This window comes from Erinaceus europaeus, chromosome 3 (genome assembly GCF_950295315.1).
Source record: "Erinaceus europaeus chromosome 3, mEriEur2.1, whole genome shotgun sequence".
NCBI lineage: Eukaryota > Metazoa > Chordata > Mammalia > Eulipotyphla > Erinaceidae > Erinaceus > Erinaceus europaeus.
This window is the reverse complement of record NC_080164.1, coordinates 27,695,222-27,712,362: the sequence shown is the minus strand read 5'-3', so window position 1 is coordinate 27,712,362 and position 17,141 is coordinate 27,695,222. Positions and strand designations below refer to the sequence as shown.

The 17,141-nt window shown below is 45.7% G+C and overlaps 1 protein-coding gene across 8 annotated transcripts in view; it reads left to right on the top strand.

Moving 5' to 3' along the window:
• The window catches only part of MAP4K3 (mitogen-activated protein kinase kinase kinase kinase 3), a 115,228-nt gene extending 98,291 nt beyond the window's left edge, over window positions 1-16,937 (top strand). For 7 of the 8 annotated variants that reach the window (XM_060186920.1, XM_016187220.2, XM_007520984.3 and 4 more), the window contains 8 exons: window positions 1,386-1,444; window positions 2,531-2,634; window positions 6,405-6,576; window positions 8,194-8,262; window positions 8,348-8,440; window positions 12,256-12,326; window positions 14,489-14,544; window positions 15,524-16,937. In XM_060186920.1, coding sequence (XP_060042903.1) covers window positions 1,386-1,444; window positions 2,531-2,634; window positions 6,405-6,576; window positions 8,194-8,262; window positions 8,348-8,440; window positions 12,256-12,326; window positions 14,489-14,544; window positions 15,524-15,611 — 712 coding nt within the window. In that variant the 3' untranslated portion in view covers window positions 15,612-16,937. The remainder of the gene's footprint in view (window positions 1-1,385; window positions 1,445-2,530; window positions 2,635-6,404; window positions 6,577-8,193; window positions 8,263-8,347; window positions 8,441-12,255; window positions 12,327-14,488; window positions 14,545-15,523) is intronic. The other variant, XR_009548902.1, reaches the window with a different exon arrangement.
• Window positions 16,938-17,141: the final 204 nt, after the last annotated feature.

The following is a 17,141-nucleotide window of genomic DNA, read 5'->3' as shown; positions in this document are numbered from 1 at the left end:
AGGGACTGGAAGTCACAGAACAGGTAAAGAGTGTGACATCTGGGGTGAATTCGGGAAATGCCACACTGTTCCCATCTAAAACCGTTCCATGCTCTCTGGAAAGTAGAGTGATCCAAAGGCTTAAATCAGAAGACCTTAGCATTGTGTGCTTGCTTCTTACCTACCAGTGTATGGTAACAAGGACATCCAACAAGAGGACCCTTTGAGGTTGTTCAGGATTGCATTGAGCATCACATGTACACAGTTCCACATAACCAGCAAAGCACAATCTTCATGTTCTTTAAAAACCAGAGCACCAGCATCTAACAAGCGCACATTTAGACAGCTAGAAGCTGCTTAGACACCTGGAGAGAAACGGCTTGATGTAATTTGAAGTTTACTCAGTCTTTATTAAATTGACTTTCATTTATAGAAACTATTTGAGGGCTTGGGGCATAGCTCAGCCCTGTTAGAGCTTAAAACTTACATGCCTGAGGCCTCAAGAGGTCACAGGTTCACCTTATGCCAGAGTTGAACTCCGGTCTGGCTATCCTTATATTCTCTTTCTTGTCAATAAATAAATTAATCTTTAAAAAAAAGAAAGAAAAAGGTATTTTCAGTTTACAGGTATTATAGTTTTATTTTTTAATCCAAATTGTTGCACTATTTCTTTTTATTATTAGTGATCTAATAATGATTAGCAAGATTGTAAGATAACAGGGGTACAATTGCACAATCACATCCCCTCCATTGGGAAGCTTTTCTTTAACCCTCTGGGAGTATGGGCCAGGGTCATTATGGGGTGCAGAAGGTGGAAGATCTGGCTTTCGTAATTGCTTCTTCACTGGACATGGATGTTGGCAGGTTGATCCACACCCCCACATGCTAAATTTAAATCAGATGTTTGTAGAGCCTCTAAAGCTCCTTGGCAGAAATTCTGTATCCTACTTGGTCTGTGTGGAGAAATCAGAAGTTCTCACAATTTGTTTTAGCAGTTGAGATGCTCTCTATGACTAGAATTTATGATATGAGATAACGAATCTTTTCCTCCAGCTTGATGGTAAAGGGCCCACTTCCCAGGTTTGCCATTAGGTAAACCAGTCAGTCACAGTTCAGGTGTAGTCACTTGAACCCCACCTGTAGTCTGAGGTGCTGGGGGTACGCTAATGACAAGCACGACGCAGCTGTCTTCCTGTGTGAGCTAGTGTTTTATATATTTTAAAGCATATTCTACAACCTAAACATGTCATGATTTTATTTCTTACGTTCATGTCCTTAGCTGCTTTGGATTGATTGGAAGGGAAGTGAGAAGGGCCCCACTGGTCACCGTGTTTCACAGAGACCCTGCGGCAGCGCCTCCTCACACACTAACTCTTTTCTAAGTTGTGTTTTTCCTTTGCATTTAGGAAATTTGCTGTATCAGCAAAGATCCCTGAGACCAAGTGGTGTCAGAAGTGCTGTGTCGGTGAGTAGACTCGCTCTATGGCCGGGACGGGTCCACACAGGCTGGGTGGGGGGAGCAGGTATCTGACTGCTCAGCCCTCCCATCCCTGCTCCATTACTCCTCGGGACCAAAAGGCTGCCAGGCCCACTTGGCGCTGCTCACAGGCCTTTAGCAGGTGGACCCTTGCTTCTTGGGTGAAGGCTGCAACCCTCTGCTCACAGGCCACCACCCTCAGTTCCTCCCCAGCCCGGGCCAGTCAGCAGTGTCAGTGCATCTCACAAAGGCAAGCATTTCCGGTAGGCAGAGAGGTAGCTTAACTGATAGAGCTCAGGGCTGGCTTCTCTGAGGCTCTGTGTTCAGGACTGCTGCTCTGGTCTCTCCCTCATCTATAACTCTCTTGCATGACCTAAATAATTCATCTTAAAAAAAAAAAAAAGAAGAAGAAGCTTTCTTCTCTAAGAAATATTTTTTTTTTTTAAATTAGCTCTGGAGCAGCTCTCTCACTCCACCTAGAGACCTGTCCATTGAGACTTGATCAGCGAGCGGAGTTTTCAGAGTACCCTGGGCAGACCCTGAGCACTGCTGCCCAGCTTCATGACCCACCTGTCACGAGTGCCCAGAAGCTTAGCACCCTCTCCCCCAAACGCCTAACCCCCTTGATCAGGGGTCTCGCTGCACAGTGCATGCTCCTGCTGCCACCAGACGTGACATTCTTCCTGCCCGCCTGTGATGACCAGCAGTGCCATCCCTGTTCCTGAAGCCGCGACCCTTCTCTTCTCTGCTGGCTCATCAAGGCACTGAGCTGGGGGGTGGAAGACAGCTCCCGTGGGAGAGTCTGTGCCTTCCTATGGGTGAAGCCCGGGGCAGAGCAATGGGGCGCTCACTACTCAGGAGCATCCCTGTGCTGCAGCATCTCTCCCTGTCTCTGCCTCCCTCACTCTAAATACAGGGTGTTTTTTTTTTAATGGGAAAATTAGGTATGGGAAGCCCTGAATGCACTGCCAGCATCACATTAAAAAAAGCAAGCAGCCAAAGCAGTGGGCAGCTGTGCATGTCTGGGGAGCCTGCAGCTGCTCTCTGGTAAGGCCTGTACTCTCTTTCCTGCAGTGAGGAATCCCTACACGGGCCACAAGTACCTGTGTGGCGCACTGCAGACCAGCATAGTGCTGTTGGAGTGGGTGGAGCCCATGCAGAAATTCATGCTCATTAAGGTAAGTGCACAAGACTCTCCACCATTGTCAGATCAGAGCATGAAACACCCAGAAGCCGTCAGTTAATTCTCAGAAATTTTTACAATGTTGAATTGAGCAGCAAGGTGTGAAAATCTGCCCAACTGGAAGGAAATTCAAGTTCCAAGATGGGGCAGGAGGTGCCTTTGCAAGGGAAGAGTCCCTTGCAAGGGCACTGTCAAAAGTTGGAGGCAGAGGGTTTGCCCAAAGGCATGAGAGATGTGTGCCTGTACCCTCTGCTGATGGCTTGTCACCACAGAGAAACAACCCCCAGGCCAGTGCTGGCCTGAGGGGACATGAGGCCAACATGGAGGTGAGGATGTGGCAAGCTTGAGGCAGCCACCACCTTCTAGACAGGCGGCCTACCTTCTTGAGGGCCTGCATCTCTCTAGGGTCTTTATATTTAGTGAATTTGTTTCATGGCTATGACTTTAGAAAGCTTTTTTTTTATTATTATTTTATTTTATTTATAAAAAGGAAACACTGACAAAACCATAGGATAAAAGGGGTACAACTCCACACAATTCCCACCACCAGAACTCCGTATCTCATCCCCTCCCTTGATAGTTTTCCTATTCTTTAACCCTCTGGGAGTATGGACCCATGGGTCACCATGGGGTGCAGGAGGTGGAAGGTCTAGCTTCTGTAATTGCTTCCCTGCTGAACATGGGCATTGACAAGTTGATCCATACTCCCAGCCTGCCTCTCTCTTTCCCTAGTGGGATGGGGTTATGGGGGATCGGAGCTCCAGGACACATTGGTGGGGTTGTCTGTCCAGGGAAGTCTGGTTAGCATTATGATAGCAACTGGAACCTGGTGACTGAAAAGAGAGTTAGCATATAAAGCCAAACAAATTATTGACTAATCATGAACCTAAAGGCTGGAATAGTGCAGATGAAGAGTTGGGGGGGGGGGGTGTCTCCGTTTTGTAGATAGTTAGTAGGCATATTTTAGTTATATTCCAAAGGGCCTGTGGCTATACTAGTTTTTTGTTTGTTTGTTTGTTTTTCCCTGAGCCTGAAATCTGATATGTAGGTGGATCCAAGTTATTGTCTGGGGAAATGATGTCATAGCTGTAAAAAGGACCAGAAAGCAGGATCAGGGAAGACAGTAGCTCCCAAATATGGGAAAGGTGCATAAATATTGTTGACTGTAAACTCCATCAATCTGATGTGATCTGGGGCCTTATTTATAAAGCTGTAACTTCAGTCATGTGAAACACAGGTTCAGTTACACCAGGGAAATACCAAATGAATTTTCATGGCTGCTTTATTTACTGTTTTATATTGATAAAGCATCTTATTTCATGAGTATTTGATAGTCTTCCTAGAAACTGGGGTCAGAATATAATTGAAATAGAATTCTTCTAGATTTTACAATGTAGGATTTGGATGTTTCCGGTTTGGCTTCCTGTTGTTCACATTGTTACAAGTAACTAGAGAATTTGTTTTTAACTACACATTCAGATATTTTAGCCTCAAGAAACTTAAACATGGTTTCAAGAATCTTTTAAAAGTTACTTAGGGAGTGGAAGGTAGATAGCATAATGGTTATGCAAACAGACTCTCATGCCTGAGGCTCCAAAACCCCAGGTTCAATCTCCCACACCACCATAAACCAGAGCTGAGCAGTGCTCTGGTTAGGAAAAAAAAAAAAAAAAGTTATTTAGGTAGTCAGTTCTATAAATAAATTCATTGAAACAAAAGTTCTTTGAAACCAACCATCGGAGGGGAAATGGGCTCATGAAGGAGGCATAGAGTAGCCCATGCTCTAGAAGCTGCTTCTGTCCCAGGCTCCTCTCTAGTTTTTGCTTATTTCACAGTAGCAAGCTTCCTCCTGGTTGGTTTTTCTGCAGCCCTTCCTCCTTTCCCTGTATTCCTCCTCCCATCTTTTCTGTCCATCATATATATCTTTCCTACTCCTTTCGTTACTAACCTCTATCAAAATGAAAAGCTTTCACTACATCCTTTGCTCATACATATACTGATAGGCCTACTTCCCGAAGATGACTTTTGCGCACTGATACATTAAGCCATTCATCCTAAATGTAGTGGAAGGTCCATTTCTCTAATAAAGGAATCTAGATATCCAAGCATCCAGGAGAGAATATTACTCGGAAGACATGACAAGCTTAAATATTACCCATCCCAGGCCCTAGGGAGGTCATTTAGCCTGTTAGTGCACTGGGCTTGCACACATCTGAGATCCCAGGTTCAATCCACAACATTACTATATGCCAGCGTCGAGCAGTGTTCTGCTCACTCCTAAGAAATAAATAAGATCGGGAGTCAGGCGGTAGCGCAGCGGGTTAAGCGCACGTGGCGCAAAGCACAAGGACGGGCATAAAGATCCCGGTTCGAGCCCCCAGCTCCCCACCTGCAGGGGAGTTGCTTCACAGGTGGTGAAGCAGGTCTGCAGGTGTCTAGCTTTCTCTTCTCCTCTGTCTTCCCCATCTCTGTCCTATCCAACAATGACGACATCAATAACAACAATAATAACTACAACAATAAAACAACAAGGGCAACAAAAGGAAATAAATAAATATTTAAAAAAGAAAGAAAGAAATCATATCTTTTCAAAATGAATACTCCAAGACTGGGCAGATAGAGGTCACATCACCATGTGCAAGGACCTGGGTTCAAGCCTCCACTCCCCACCTGCAGAGGAGAAACTTCATGTGTGGTGGAGTAGTACAGAAGGTGTCTCCTCATCTCTTTCTCTCTATCTCTTCTTCCCTCTTAATTTCTCCCTGTCTCTATCAAAAAAGAAAAACACAAAGCCACCAGGAGTGGTGGATTCATAATGTAGGTAGGCACCAAGCCCCTGCTATTCTATAACAGCAAAAAAAAAATATATATATATACATATATATATATATATATATAGAGAGAGAGAGAGCCACTCCCTGTTTTCCCTTTCCGGGGGGGGGGGGGGTGTGTGTGGCTGGCTGTGGCTCCAGGTCCATTGCCAGAGTGCTGAGATGTTAGACTTAACTTGCATAATTCTGCTGATAGGTCTCCCTTGAGGCCTCTAGAACTGCGGGTCCACCCTGCTGGCGGTCCCATCTCTGCCTCCAGGCTTTTCACGTGCACCTTGGTCTTGGCTCTGATGCCCTCTCAGTTATGATCAGGATGCTCCACTCCACAGCTTACTAAGGTGCTCAGAAACCTCCATGTTCCTTCTGTGCACTTCTTGCCTGTTGGTGACAATTGTGACAGCCTATGATGTCATCATAAATACAGATTATGCACAAAGACTTTTTCCAGCAAGTGCTTGCATACTTACTGCAAACCAGGCTCAAGACTCTTGAACTAGAGAGAGCACAAGAATGAGCAAGAGTGAGAGCCACTGCCCTTGCAGCAAGAGGTCTTAGGTTTGATCCCAGGCACCATCCATAGTCAGAGCTGAGCAGCGCTCTGGCCTAAAAGAAAGAGACAAAAGCAGACTGTCAGGTGAGGAGTCCTTCTGTTACTGGCTTACACACAGTGCTCAGTTATACAGCAAACATATGCAAGTATTCACAATCTGGTGGCTTCCTTTTTGAAGACTGAGCAAACAGCAGTACTGTTTTCTTTCCACAGTTCTGTTGTTAGCACACTCCAAGACAAGAAGCTTTTTTTCTCTCCTTTTTTACTATTTATCATCTAACAAGGAGCAGGTTTGATAGTGAAAGCTGTTTCACACGTTACCGCAGAGGTGCAGGGGTGCACAGTGCCTCCATCTTCCCATGATGCTCGGGTTTCTCCCCACAGCGCGTGGACTTCCCCATCCCGTGTCCACTGAGGATGTTTGAGATGCTGGTAGTGCCCGAGCAGGAGTACCCACTGGTCTGTGTCGGCGTGGGCAGAGGGAGGGACTTCAACCAGGTGGTGCGATTCGAGACCATCAACCCAAACTCTACCTCTTCGTGGTTCACAGAATCAGGTTTGTGGTCTTGGTTGAATCCTTAGCACGAACACACATGCTGGACTCAGTGCACAGCATTGTTCATGCAGTGTCCCTCACCAGACAAAGGCAGTGAGTAAAAATCCAATTCCAGTGAGCCTGTTACACTGGAAAAAGAGAAAACAGCTTTCTTGAAAGTAGCTAGTCTATTCCACTTCTCTAAGACACTTTGATAGGCAGGGCTGGTGTGTGTACACCAGCTTATCCAGTCTGGTCGACACATAGCACCCTGTCCATCTGTGATGTGCAATGTGGGGTTTGATACTGAAACCCCATGTAAGTATTGATGTCCACAGGCTGGTCGGTTTGCAGACCCATCCCCTCCTGGGTGTGTGTATGTGTGTGTAGGTGTATGTGTGTGTGTGTGTGGATGTGTGTGTGTGTGCGTGTGTTCTGCCTGCTCTCAGCAGCCTTCTAGCAGACCTTCCCGTGATGTCAGCTGCCATTACTGTGCCTATAATCACTCCCCAAAACTTGGTGTGTGTGGCCCTGTGGCCAGATCTCTTGGTTTCATGTCCTCTCCCCCCACCCCAGCTATCACCAATCTTCCCTTCCTCCGAATTCAGAGTCTTCATGCAAGTGATTGCCTCCAGAATCTGTCTTCCTCTACCTATCCTATTTCACTGAGCAGAACACCCACAGGTGCCCCTTGTCGCAGGGGGGCAGCGTTTGCTGCTTCTTGTGGGTGACCGTGTTCTGTTATGCATGTCGGCACCGCTCTCCCTTTCTCCATCCATCCATCTGAGCACATGCAGGCTGTTACCACATCCTGACTGCTGTGAGCAAAGCTGCGGAGAATCTCAGGATGCCAAGACCTCTTAAACACAGTGATTTCATTTCCTTTAGCTGTTTACCCAGGAGTGGAATTGCTGAGTCCTGTGCTGGTGCTACTTTCAGTCTTCTGAGAACCCTCCTTGAGGGCCACTCCAGCTTCCATTCCTATCAGCAGCGCTCACCCCTGCTCTCCTCATGAGCCCGTGCTCTTGGGTCTTGCAGAATAGCTGTCCTAACAGGTGTGAGGCGATCTCTCCTGGTTTTGACCTGCATTGCCTTGGTGATTGGTGATGTTGAGCACATTTGCATGTACTGTGGGCCACTGCCTTCTTCAGGACAATGACTCCTCATTGTTCTTGTCCATGTTTAAATCAGACTGTGAGTTCCTGCAGCTTGGGTGTCAGCTCAGTGATAGAGTTCCTCTAGTGTTTGGATGACACTTGACACTTGTGAAATGTTTTAATTCTGCTATACCCCGAGCGAGTCCATTAACGCCCTACTTCATCCTAGTACATGTTCATTGCACATCTTGAGTGCAGCCTCTGGCCTTCTGAACTGGAGTTCAGCCATCAGTCCCTACCCTACATCAGAAGCTGTGCCTACTGAGTCCAGATGTGGATGGAACACAGCTGTCCCCAGCAGCAACTCATGCTGCCTGTGAGAACTGGCCTCGGGACTTAGAGTAAAGCAGCCTGGTTCCACTGTTCACTGGATGCCTCTAAGGATATGTATCTGTTTGTGATCGCCAGAAGTCTGTTTTTGCTTTCTCTGTGCTTTAAGTGTTGCCTTTTCCTGTGAGCTGACGGCGTCTTTGTGTTGCAGACACCCCCCAGGCGAGCGTCACTCACGTAACGCAGCTGGAGAGAGACACCATCCTCGTGTGCTTGGACTGTGAGTGTCCCTTTACCAGCAACTTGTTCTAGGGAGATGGGGCTCATCTGGGTGTCTGAGCTTTGGTTTCTCTTCTCCTCTGTAGGTTGTATAAAAATAGTAAATCTCCAAGGAAGGTTAAAATCTAGCAGAAAATTATCATCAGAGCTTACCTTTGACTTCCAGATTGAATCAATAGGTAAGACAATGTTTTGTATTTCTTGTTTGATTGCATTATGAACAGCTTCAGATAATCTATGCGATGATTACCTGAAATTGTGAAAATATACACTACCAAAGACTTTAGATAAAAAGTCTTCTATCTAAAGACTGGAGCCAGGCAGCGGCACATTCAGTTGAATGTACATGTTACCATGCACAGGGACCCAGGTTCAATTCCCCACTTGCCACGTGGACACTTCACGAGTGGTGACACACGTCTGCAAGTGTCTCTTATTTTCTCTCCTCTATTTCCCCTCCCCTCTTCATTCCTCTCTATCCTATCAAAAAAAGAAAAAAGAAAGAAAGAAAAGAATGTCAGTCTTCACTTTCATACCTCCTCTAACGTACTGTAGTTTATTTACTATAATGTGATCCAGAAGTTCTTTTTTCATGACACGGCTATGAATTTCCATATCCTCCAGACTCCTGTGAAGTGTCCCTCTCTGCACTTTAAAGTGTTTGTCTGGTTTACTTTATTGTATTTTTGCTATGTATCTGCTCATTAGGGATTTTCAGGTACATAATATTCCTCCTTTATCACATTTTGCTTGATAGTTTTTTGTGGGAAAAAAAGAGAGTGAGTGATTTTGATAGGATTAATATTACAGGGCAGAGGAGAGAGCATAATGGTTATGCAAACAGACTCTTCTCTCTGAGGCACTGAGCTCCCAGGTTCAGTCCCCTGCACCACCATAAGCCAGAGCTGTGCAGTGGTCTGGCAAAAAATAAAATAAAATACTGCCTTCAGGAGGCCATAATAGATAAGGATCCCTCTGGGGAAATGAGTGACAGTGTGGTTTTAATACAGGCAATTTTTTCTGGTTAACAATAAATGCAGCTACCTGTGTGGTTCCTGTTGGAAGAAGGCAGGACCCAGGGCAGACTCTGCCTTCATCCTGTACCTGGTTTGCTTTCTTCCCTCTGCCGGCCCAGAGTGCACTCTCCACTGAGCCAGCAGCAATGCTAAGCAGTCAGCTTTCATGTCTGTTCTAGATATAATATTGGGCCCCAGGCTTGGAAACATAGCAGGTCACAGGCAGGAGAGGGACGGCACAGGCACAGGAACTCACGCAGTGAGCAGGCTGGAAGCCCCCAGCCTCCTAGGTGATGAGATGAACTAAAAGTGTCCCCACCCCAGGAGTCTTGATTCCCAAGGGGTAACATTCCCCTGTGAAGGGGAGAGAGGCCTGTCCTAGCCTCCCCCTTCCAGATTGTGGGCAGAGATGAGATCAAGTCAGGTGCCAGAGAAAGCATTATCTCACCTTATGTAAAAAGATTTTGGGAAATCTACACACTGCATTGGCAGGTGGGCTGTGTTACCTAGTGCTGGACTTGCTCTCAGGAAAGAAAGGCTGTGGGTGTGGGAGCACGGGTGGGGCGGCAGTGCCTGCAGGATGGTGGGTGATTGCAGCGGCTTCATGGGTAGCATTCAGGGAAACGCGACTCATTCATGACACTTTTTATTGTCGCCAGGGTTATTGCTGCTAGCACTATGAATCCATTGCTTCCAGCAGCCACTTTTTCTTTCTTTCTTTCTTTCTTTCTTTCTTTCTTTCTTTTTTGTTTTTGTTTATTTTAATGGATAGAGCAGAGAAATTGAGAGGGGGAGGGGAGATAGGGAGGGAGAGACAAAGCCCTGCTTCCCCGCATTTGAAGTTAAGGAGCAGGAGCTCAAACCCAGGACCTTGTGCATAGTAACATGTGCACTGAATCAGGCGCGCCACCATCCAGCTCCCGCAGTCATGATACTTTACATTTCTTAGCAAATTAAAAATAAAAGATGTGTCCTTCATCTATCATATTAATTAAAATATCATGTTTAATAAATGGAGAAATAACATCTCAAGTGGCAGAACACTGGACTTGTACTCCTGAGAGCCCTGTTTTTCCTTTCAGCACTACATGTGCCAGAGTGATGCATTCATGTCTGTTTCTCTCTTTCTCTTGAGAAAATAAATCTTTTTAAAAATATATATGATGTTGGTGAGATTTTTTTTTTTTCCCCTCTGAGGTAAAGGGAACCTGGAGCATTTAAAGAAGGAAAAAAAGCTGAATGGTCCATTTTTGCTGACAGTGTGATTCTCTTCCTAGAATATTAACTGTGAAGAGACTACTGCAACTCATAAGAGAATTTAGAGTTGATAGGTCCAAGTAAAATAAATGAAGAACTTTCGGGGAGTTGGTGATAGCGCAGCGGGTTAAGAGTACGTGGCGTGAAGCACAAGGACCGTTATAAGGATCCCGGTTCGAGCCCCCGGCTCCCCACCTGCAGGGGAGTCCTTCACTGGCAGTGAAGCAAGTCTGCAGGTGTCTATCTTTCTCTCCCCGTCTCTGTCTTCCCCTTCTCTCTCCATTTCTCTCTGCCCTAACAACAATGACATCAGTAATAACAATAATAACCACAACAACAATAAAAAACAAGGGCAACAAAAGGGAAAATAAATAAATAAAAATTAAAAAAACTTTCTAACATAACCACTCATAATTAGGAAGTTTTTAATTGGAAAAAAGATGGTGGTGGCCGTAAAAACCACATACGTAGGAATATATAAAATCAAAACGACATTAGATTGGAAATTATAAATTGCTGTTAGAATGAAAAATATTCTCACAAGAGCAGCAGTACCTATATCCAAAGGCTGAAGATGAGAAGAATGTCAGCTCTTCACCATGTGCTACACAAACACAACGTATTCTCAGTAAACACCTCTGCACAGAGACTTCACAGTTTGGCAGGCTGTGAAAATCCATGTAAAATGTTAGTGTTAAAATTCATTTTGAAAGAGCCAAAATCCAACAATAAAATCACTGTGGCCCAGTACTTGCCCTGCTCTTTGTTGGAACTTACAGAGCCCTGAGGATTAAGACAGTCTGGGCACCCTGCACCCCTGGGGATATGTGACATTATGTGGGGGGAGGGGGGAGGGGGGAGGGCAACAAAACCAGGACCTTTTAAAGGCCCAGCACCGCAAATACCCGGGAGGCAGAAGTGTGCCATAGGAGGTTATCTGATGTCAGCTGGCTGTGTCCTAGCAGCGGCATGTGTGGGAATCCTGAGTGCCAAGGTGATTAGTGGTTTCTCCAGGACCAGTGGCAGTGTGGGGGTGCTAGCTGCATTTCCTTCTTATTTTTTTTAATATTTATTTATTTACTCCTTTTTGTTGCCCTTGTTGTTTTATTATTGATATCATCGCTGTTGGATAGGACAGAAAGAAATGGAGAGAGGAGGGGAAGAGTCTTAGAGACGGGGAGAGAAAGATAGACACCTGCAGATTTGCTTCACTGCTTATGAAGCGACTCCCCTGCAGGTGGGGAGCCGGGGGCTTGAACTTGGATCCTTGAGCCCGTCCTTGCGCTTTGCGCCACGTGCGCTTAACCCGCTGTGCTACCACCTGATTCCCCCACATTTGCTTTTATTTAAAACAAAAAGGTACATATGCACAGCATTAAGATTAGAGAGCTGAGTAATGAGGGCATGTGTGTCTTTATGCTATTTTGTATGTTCTCCATATGTTTTAAATATGTTTTGAGTTAATCATCATCTCAAAGCATAAAATGTCTATAGTAAAAAAAAAAAAAAAAAGTGGAATTTTGCTTTTTCTTGGCCGAACCGTAAGTGATACAAACAGGGTGCTTTTCCAGTTGTAAAGGCAAAGTTACCTAGTGGACATAGAGTGACTGCACACCCCATCGGTTTAAACCCTGCTATGCAGGATAGCAGGAGGGAAGAAGAGAGGGGAGCTTATCCCTTGACGGCTGTGCTGTTAACAGTAACTGAGCTGTTCTTGCCAGTTTGTCTACAGGACAGCGTGCTGGCTTTCTGGAAGCATGGGATGCAGGGTAGAAGCTTCAGATCAAACGAGGTGAGTCATCTTTTGAAAATTGTATTCATTAGACACAGAATATAGTGAAATTCTGCTTCCGACAGTCTTTCTGACTGTAGGGGATTCCTGAAAGGCCTGGCCTGTGAGCATGCTAGTGTGCAGTGAGACCAGCCACATGCACTTGTAGCCAACTATCTCCACTCTCTCAGGCCTCATCCTCACTCTGCTGGAAGTAGCCCTCGAGCGTTCTCCAGCGACCTGGGACCTCCTGCTCCTGGCTCACTGGCCTGAGGGAGGCGCCTTTTCTGCCGTCCTCCTGTGCCCTAGTTCCCTTGACATTGCTGAATCTTGGTCCCTTTTTCCTTCCCTTTGCTCCACCCAGAGCACTCCCTCCTGAGTCCTTCCTGAGGGACAGGAGTCAGTCCCAGCTTTGTGACCTCTCTCCATTTTAGTTCAGGTTGGAGTGGGCAGGAAGATTTGGTGCTTGCCCTCTAGGCTGTTACAAGCCAGTGGAATTATCGGGAATTCCCCCGGTGCTCCCCAGCCTGTCTCAGGACACCATGTGGAGGGGAAGTTGAGAGTAGGGGTAAAAGGAGAACCACAGAGGCTGCAGAAAGAGAAGCTCCTCTCAGTCCTCACCTGTCCTTCATTGAGGTCCAGGTGGGTCTCCCAAGTGATGCTGAGCCTGAGGTCTAGAGTGCTCTCCTAAGCGCTGAGTGACCTTAGCAGACCACTCCCCTTCTTTGTAGCTTTTAAAAAAGAATGTGTGTGTGTGTGTGTGTGTGTGTGTGTGTGTGTGTGTGTGTGTGTGTCCAGGCAATGAGGCAAGGGCCTCACATAGACAGTAATGCTGAGTAGCATCTCCAGCCCACTGTTTTTTATTGTGTATCTTTAGGAGTCAGGGAGAAAGGGAGTTACAGAGAGAGAGGAGACACCACAACACCACTCCACCCTCAGGGACACTCCCTGTGCTGTCTGGTGTTCCTATGTGGTGCCAGGGCTCAGTCCCGTGACCTCCCTCCACATGATAAAGCCTCCACTCCTCCTGGCCGGGCGTCGCATATACTTTTCCACCTGTGACTTGAGGTCAAACAGTGCTGTCTGCAGCGGCCGCCCACATGCGGTGCAGCACGTCAGCATGTGCTCGGCAGGTTCTTCAGGGAAGTTTCTTCTCGTGTGCTTCCAGATGGAATTCCCAGTAAGGCAACTGAACTGCCCCAGGAGGATGGAGCTGGGAGATAAAAACCACCAACTGCTAGTAAACAGAGACATTAGCAACTGCTGTTGCTGCAGAATAATAGCAGACAGAGAGGAGCCCATGGGATGAGCTAGTCTGAATCAGATTGCTTTCCCGGCCTGCCACACCTAGGGGAGAATTTACTGCTGGAGTCAGTGGGAATGCTTTGCATTCAATAAGCGTTAAGCAGTGGGTGTCTCCTTCTCCCTTAGACTTAATGGGAAATCCCCAAGGCAGCAATTAGTCACCCCCAAGAACTTCTTAAAGCCCCTCAAAAAAGATAATTTCAGGAGACAGAGGAAGAATCTAGGGGAGGGGATTATACTCCTTGAGCATCCCCTCAGCAAGGCAGTACGCCCTCTGGTGGCCAAAAGCATGTTGTGCAGGGCTGCAGCAAGGTAGAGCTCCTCTCCCAGTGCCCCGCTGGAAACCCAGGCCCGTCCCCCTGTGGACTGTTGCCCTTCATCCAGCACTTTGGTCTTGCCAGTGACATCATGTCACTAACGAGGTTTTTAACACCGAGAGGAACAGAATACTTCACTTTCATGTTTCCCTTACATTTGTAATGTTTAGTGTTTGCCTACACTCGTGATGATTTCTTAAAATCTTTTATTTATTCCATTTATCTAAGAGAGAGAGTGTGTGTGCGTGTGTGCGCACATGCTCAGAGCACTTCTATGGATATATGATGCCAGGAATCAAACCCGGGGCCTCAGGTTTTCAAAACATGAGCTGGATCCACAGAGCCGCCGCCCTGCTAGGTCATGCCTCGTGATTGATACAGACCCAGCCACCTGTTTTCTGGACTAGCACAGCCTCACCTTCCTGCTGCCAGTGTAACAGACATGCCCTCGGGGTATATTTCCATCTCAGGAATCACATGTCTTCTTCTGTAGACTTCTCTATATGACTGCCCATATAGAGTGCCCTCTTTAACCTCAGAAATTATATTTTAACTACACAGGTAACACAAGAAATTTCGGATAGCACAAGAATTTTCAGACTGCTCGGATCTGACAGGTATGAAAGGATGCAGAATGCCAAACGTGGATCATAAACCCAGCATGAAGCTGACTTCCTTTTCAAGAGAATTAAAACTTCTACAAGAAAACATTCAATGTTGTGTTTTTACACTGTCAGAAACTCAACCAGTCAGGAAGTGATAAAGCCCTTGAAAATGTGCCCAGTCTCCCAAGTAACAGGACAAGATTAGTTCTGTCAGTGATCCTTATCCATTAAGCTAGGGGCACAAGATGGTGAACACCAGGCTCTAAGGTAGAAAACTTTCTGGGTTTAGTCCAAATAGGATTTCTGGACTCTGGTCTGGTTTGTTTTCTGATCACTGAACTACAGCTTGTTCCTAGACTTTATGATAAATACCTTCTAATGCCTAAATGCCTTCTGATACAGTCTGTCCCCTGCCCCTCCCGCAGCTCTTAGTCTGAAGCCGGCTTAGAAGTGGAGGTTGGGGGAGTCGGGCGGTAGCGCAGCGGGTTACGTGCAGGTGGCACAAAGCCCAAGGACCGGCGTAAGGATCCCGGTTCGAGCCCCTGGCTCTCCACCTGCCGGGGAGTCGCTTCACAGGTGGTGAAGCAGGTCTGCAGGTGTCTATCTTTCTCTCCCCCTCTCTGTCTTCCCCTCCTCTCTCCATTTCTCTCTGTCCTATCCAACAACGACAACATCAATAACAACAGCAATAATAATTACAACAATAAAAACAACAAGGGCAACAAAAGGGAATAAATAAATAAATAAAATGTTAAAAAAATAAAGTGGAGGTTGGGAAGCTTCAAGGTCACTTTGCAGAGCTGAAACTGGCTCTGTAGTCAGAATGATTGCAAATGCTTTCTGGCCACAGATCAAATAACCAGCAACCTTTATAGAGTCATACCATGAAAAAGCATTGGGGAAGCTTTGGCCTGGGTTTTTAAGAATAACTTTGTTTTGTGATCTGTTCTCTTTTTTTTTTTTTTTTTCATTTGTCTGTCTGTCCCTTTAGGGTCGTAGTTTTGGAAAGTAGGCCAACGGATAACCCCACAGCAAATAGCAACTTATACATCCTGGCGGGTCATGAAAACAGCTACTGAGGCACCTTGTACTTTGCCAGTTAACGTAGAAAGAACGCCGCACTGCGACACTGTCGGGCACAGGAACTGGCTGCAGAGACCTGGCTTCGGCTCCTCGCGATTTATTGTGGCAGGAGATGAGATGGGGACATTTTTTGTTTTCAAGTGGTATGGATATATTTAGCATATTGAACCACACAAGTGCTTAATTCATCGTTCTGTGATCTATGTACATATAGGCAGTATTTTTCCTGTGAGACTTCATATTGCTGAAGACATACACTAAGAGTTCATGTAGATAATGTACTTTCACAAGATGTACAAGTGTCTTATCTGTACAGATGTAAATGTTGATGAGAAGATGCGATCGGGGTGAATATTTTAAGAATTCTTTAGTCCCTTCTTGGGCGTGGCTCACTTCCAAAATGGGGATGCTGGCAGTAAAACCCGTCCCTTTGACACTATTGTATTTTTATGACATGTAATTTAGTAAGATAAATATAAATCTTGTAACTTTTAAAAATGGTAACGGAGGCTGTAATCATTTTATAATCTTGTTTTTTAATTGTGACGCAAGTACACTGGTGTTCATATTTGCACAAAGTATTGATGTGTGATATACCGAGTCACAAAAGGAAGCTGTGACGCCGTCAGCACGTGCTTGGCTCCACAACACCTGTTTTTAAATGTCTTTGGATTGTTTTCTACAAGAAACAAGCCAGCTCACCACCTGTTGGAGTAGTTGGTCTTTTTCTACCTAAACAGAATCCCGTAAGAGTGCTTGTCTGTACTTAAGAGCAATCCCTTTGAGACACAGTCTTTTGAATCACAGAACAGCGGTAGCGTGCTGTGGCAGTGCAGTCTCCACCTGCGGTCGGTCAGTAGACCCCAGGACTGAGTGGACACTGAGCATCACTGAATCTCGCAGTGAAGGACTCGCACATTCCGTAGCGAAGCGGTTTCGACTGCTAGTGGAATTTTTGCTTTGGTTGGCCTTATATAATGATCATTTTCATTTTTCTTCTGATTTAGAATATTAACACTTGGCCAAAATGATTTAGTTACTACCTCATATAAACAATATAATGGTCACTACAAGTCACAGGAACTTAGTTTTGGTTAAAGTTGTTTTTGATTGCTTTTTTCCAACAGGATATGGACATGCCAAGTTTTAGTGAAATGCACACTTTGGGCTCCTTTTATTGGCAGATGTTCTTTATATTTTAATGTAAGTATATACACTAAGAACAAACTAAATTGTGATTCGTGGTCTTCATTTATTTTACTTGATAATGCTTTTAAATATATTTTGTTGTACATAGTGTAAAATAAACATGTTTTGTAACACATTGTTGTGCAGTGCCTGTCGCCAGCAGCAGCTGCGGCTGTAGGGCTGGCTGTGTCCAGGAAGACAGCTTTGACAACTGTCCCCATTGCGGTCTCTCAGGACAGGGTCCTCTCACTTCATCTCTGGCCTCTTTCATGAGAGAACAGTAGCCCATATTTGAGAAGCGGGCTTCTTATGGAACCTGCCTCACTTTCCTGAGGAGG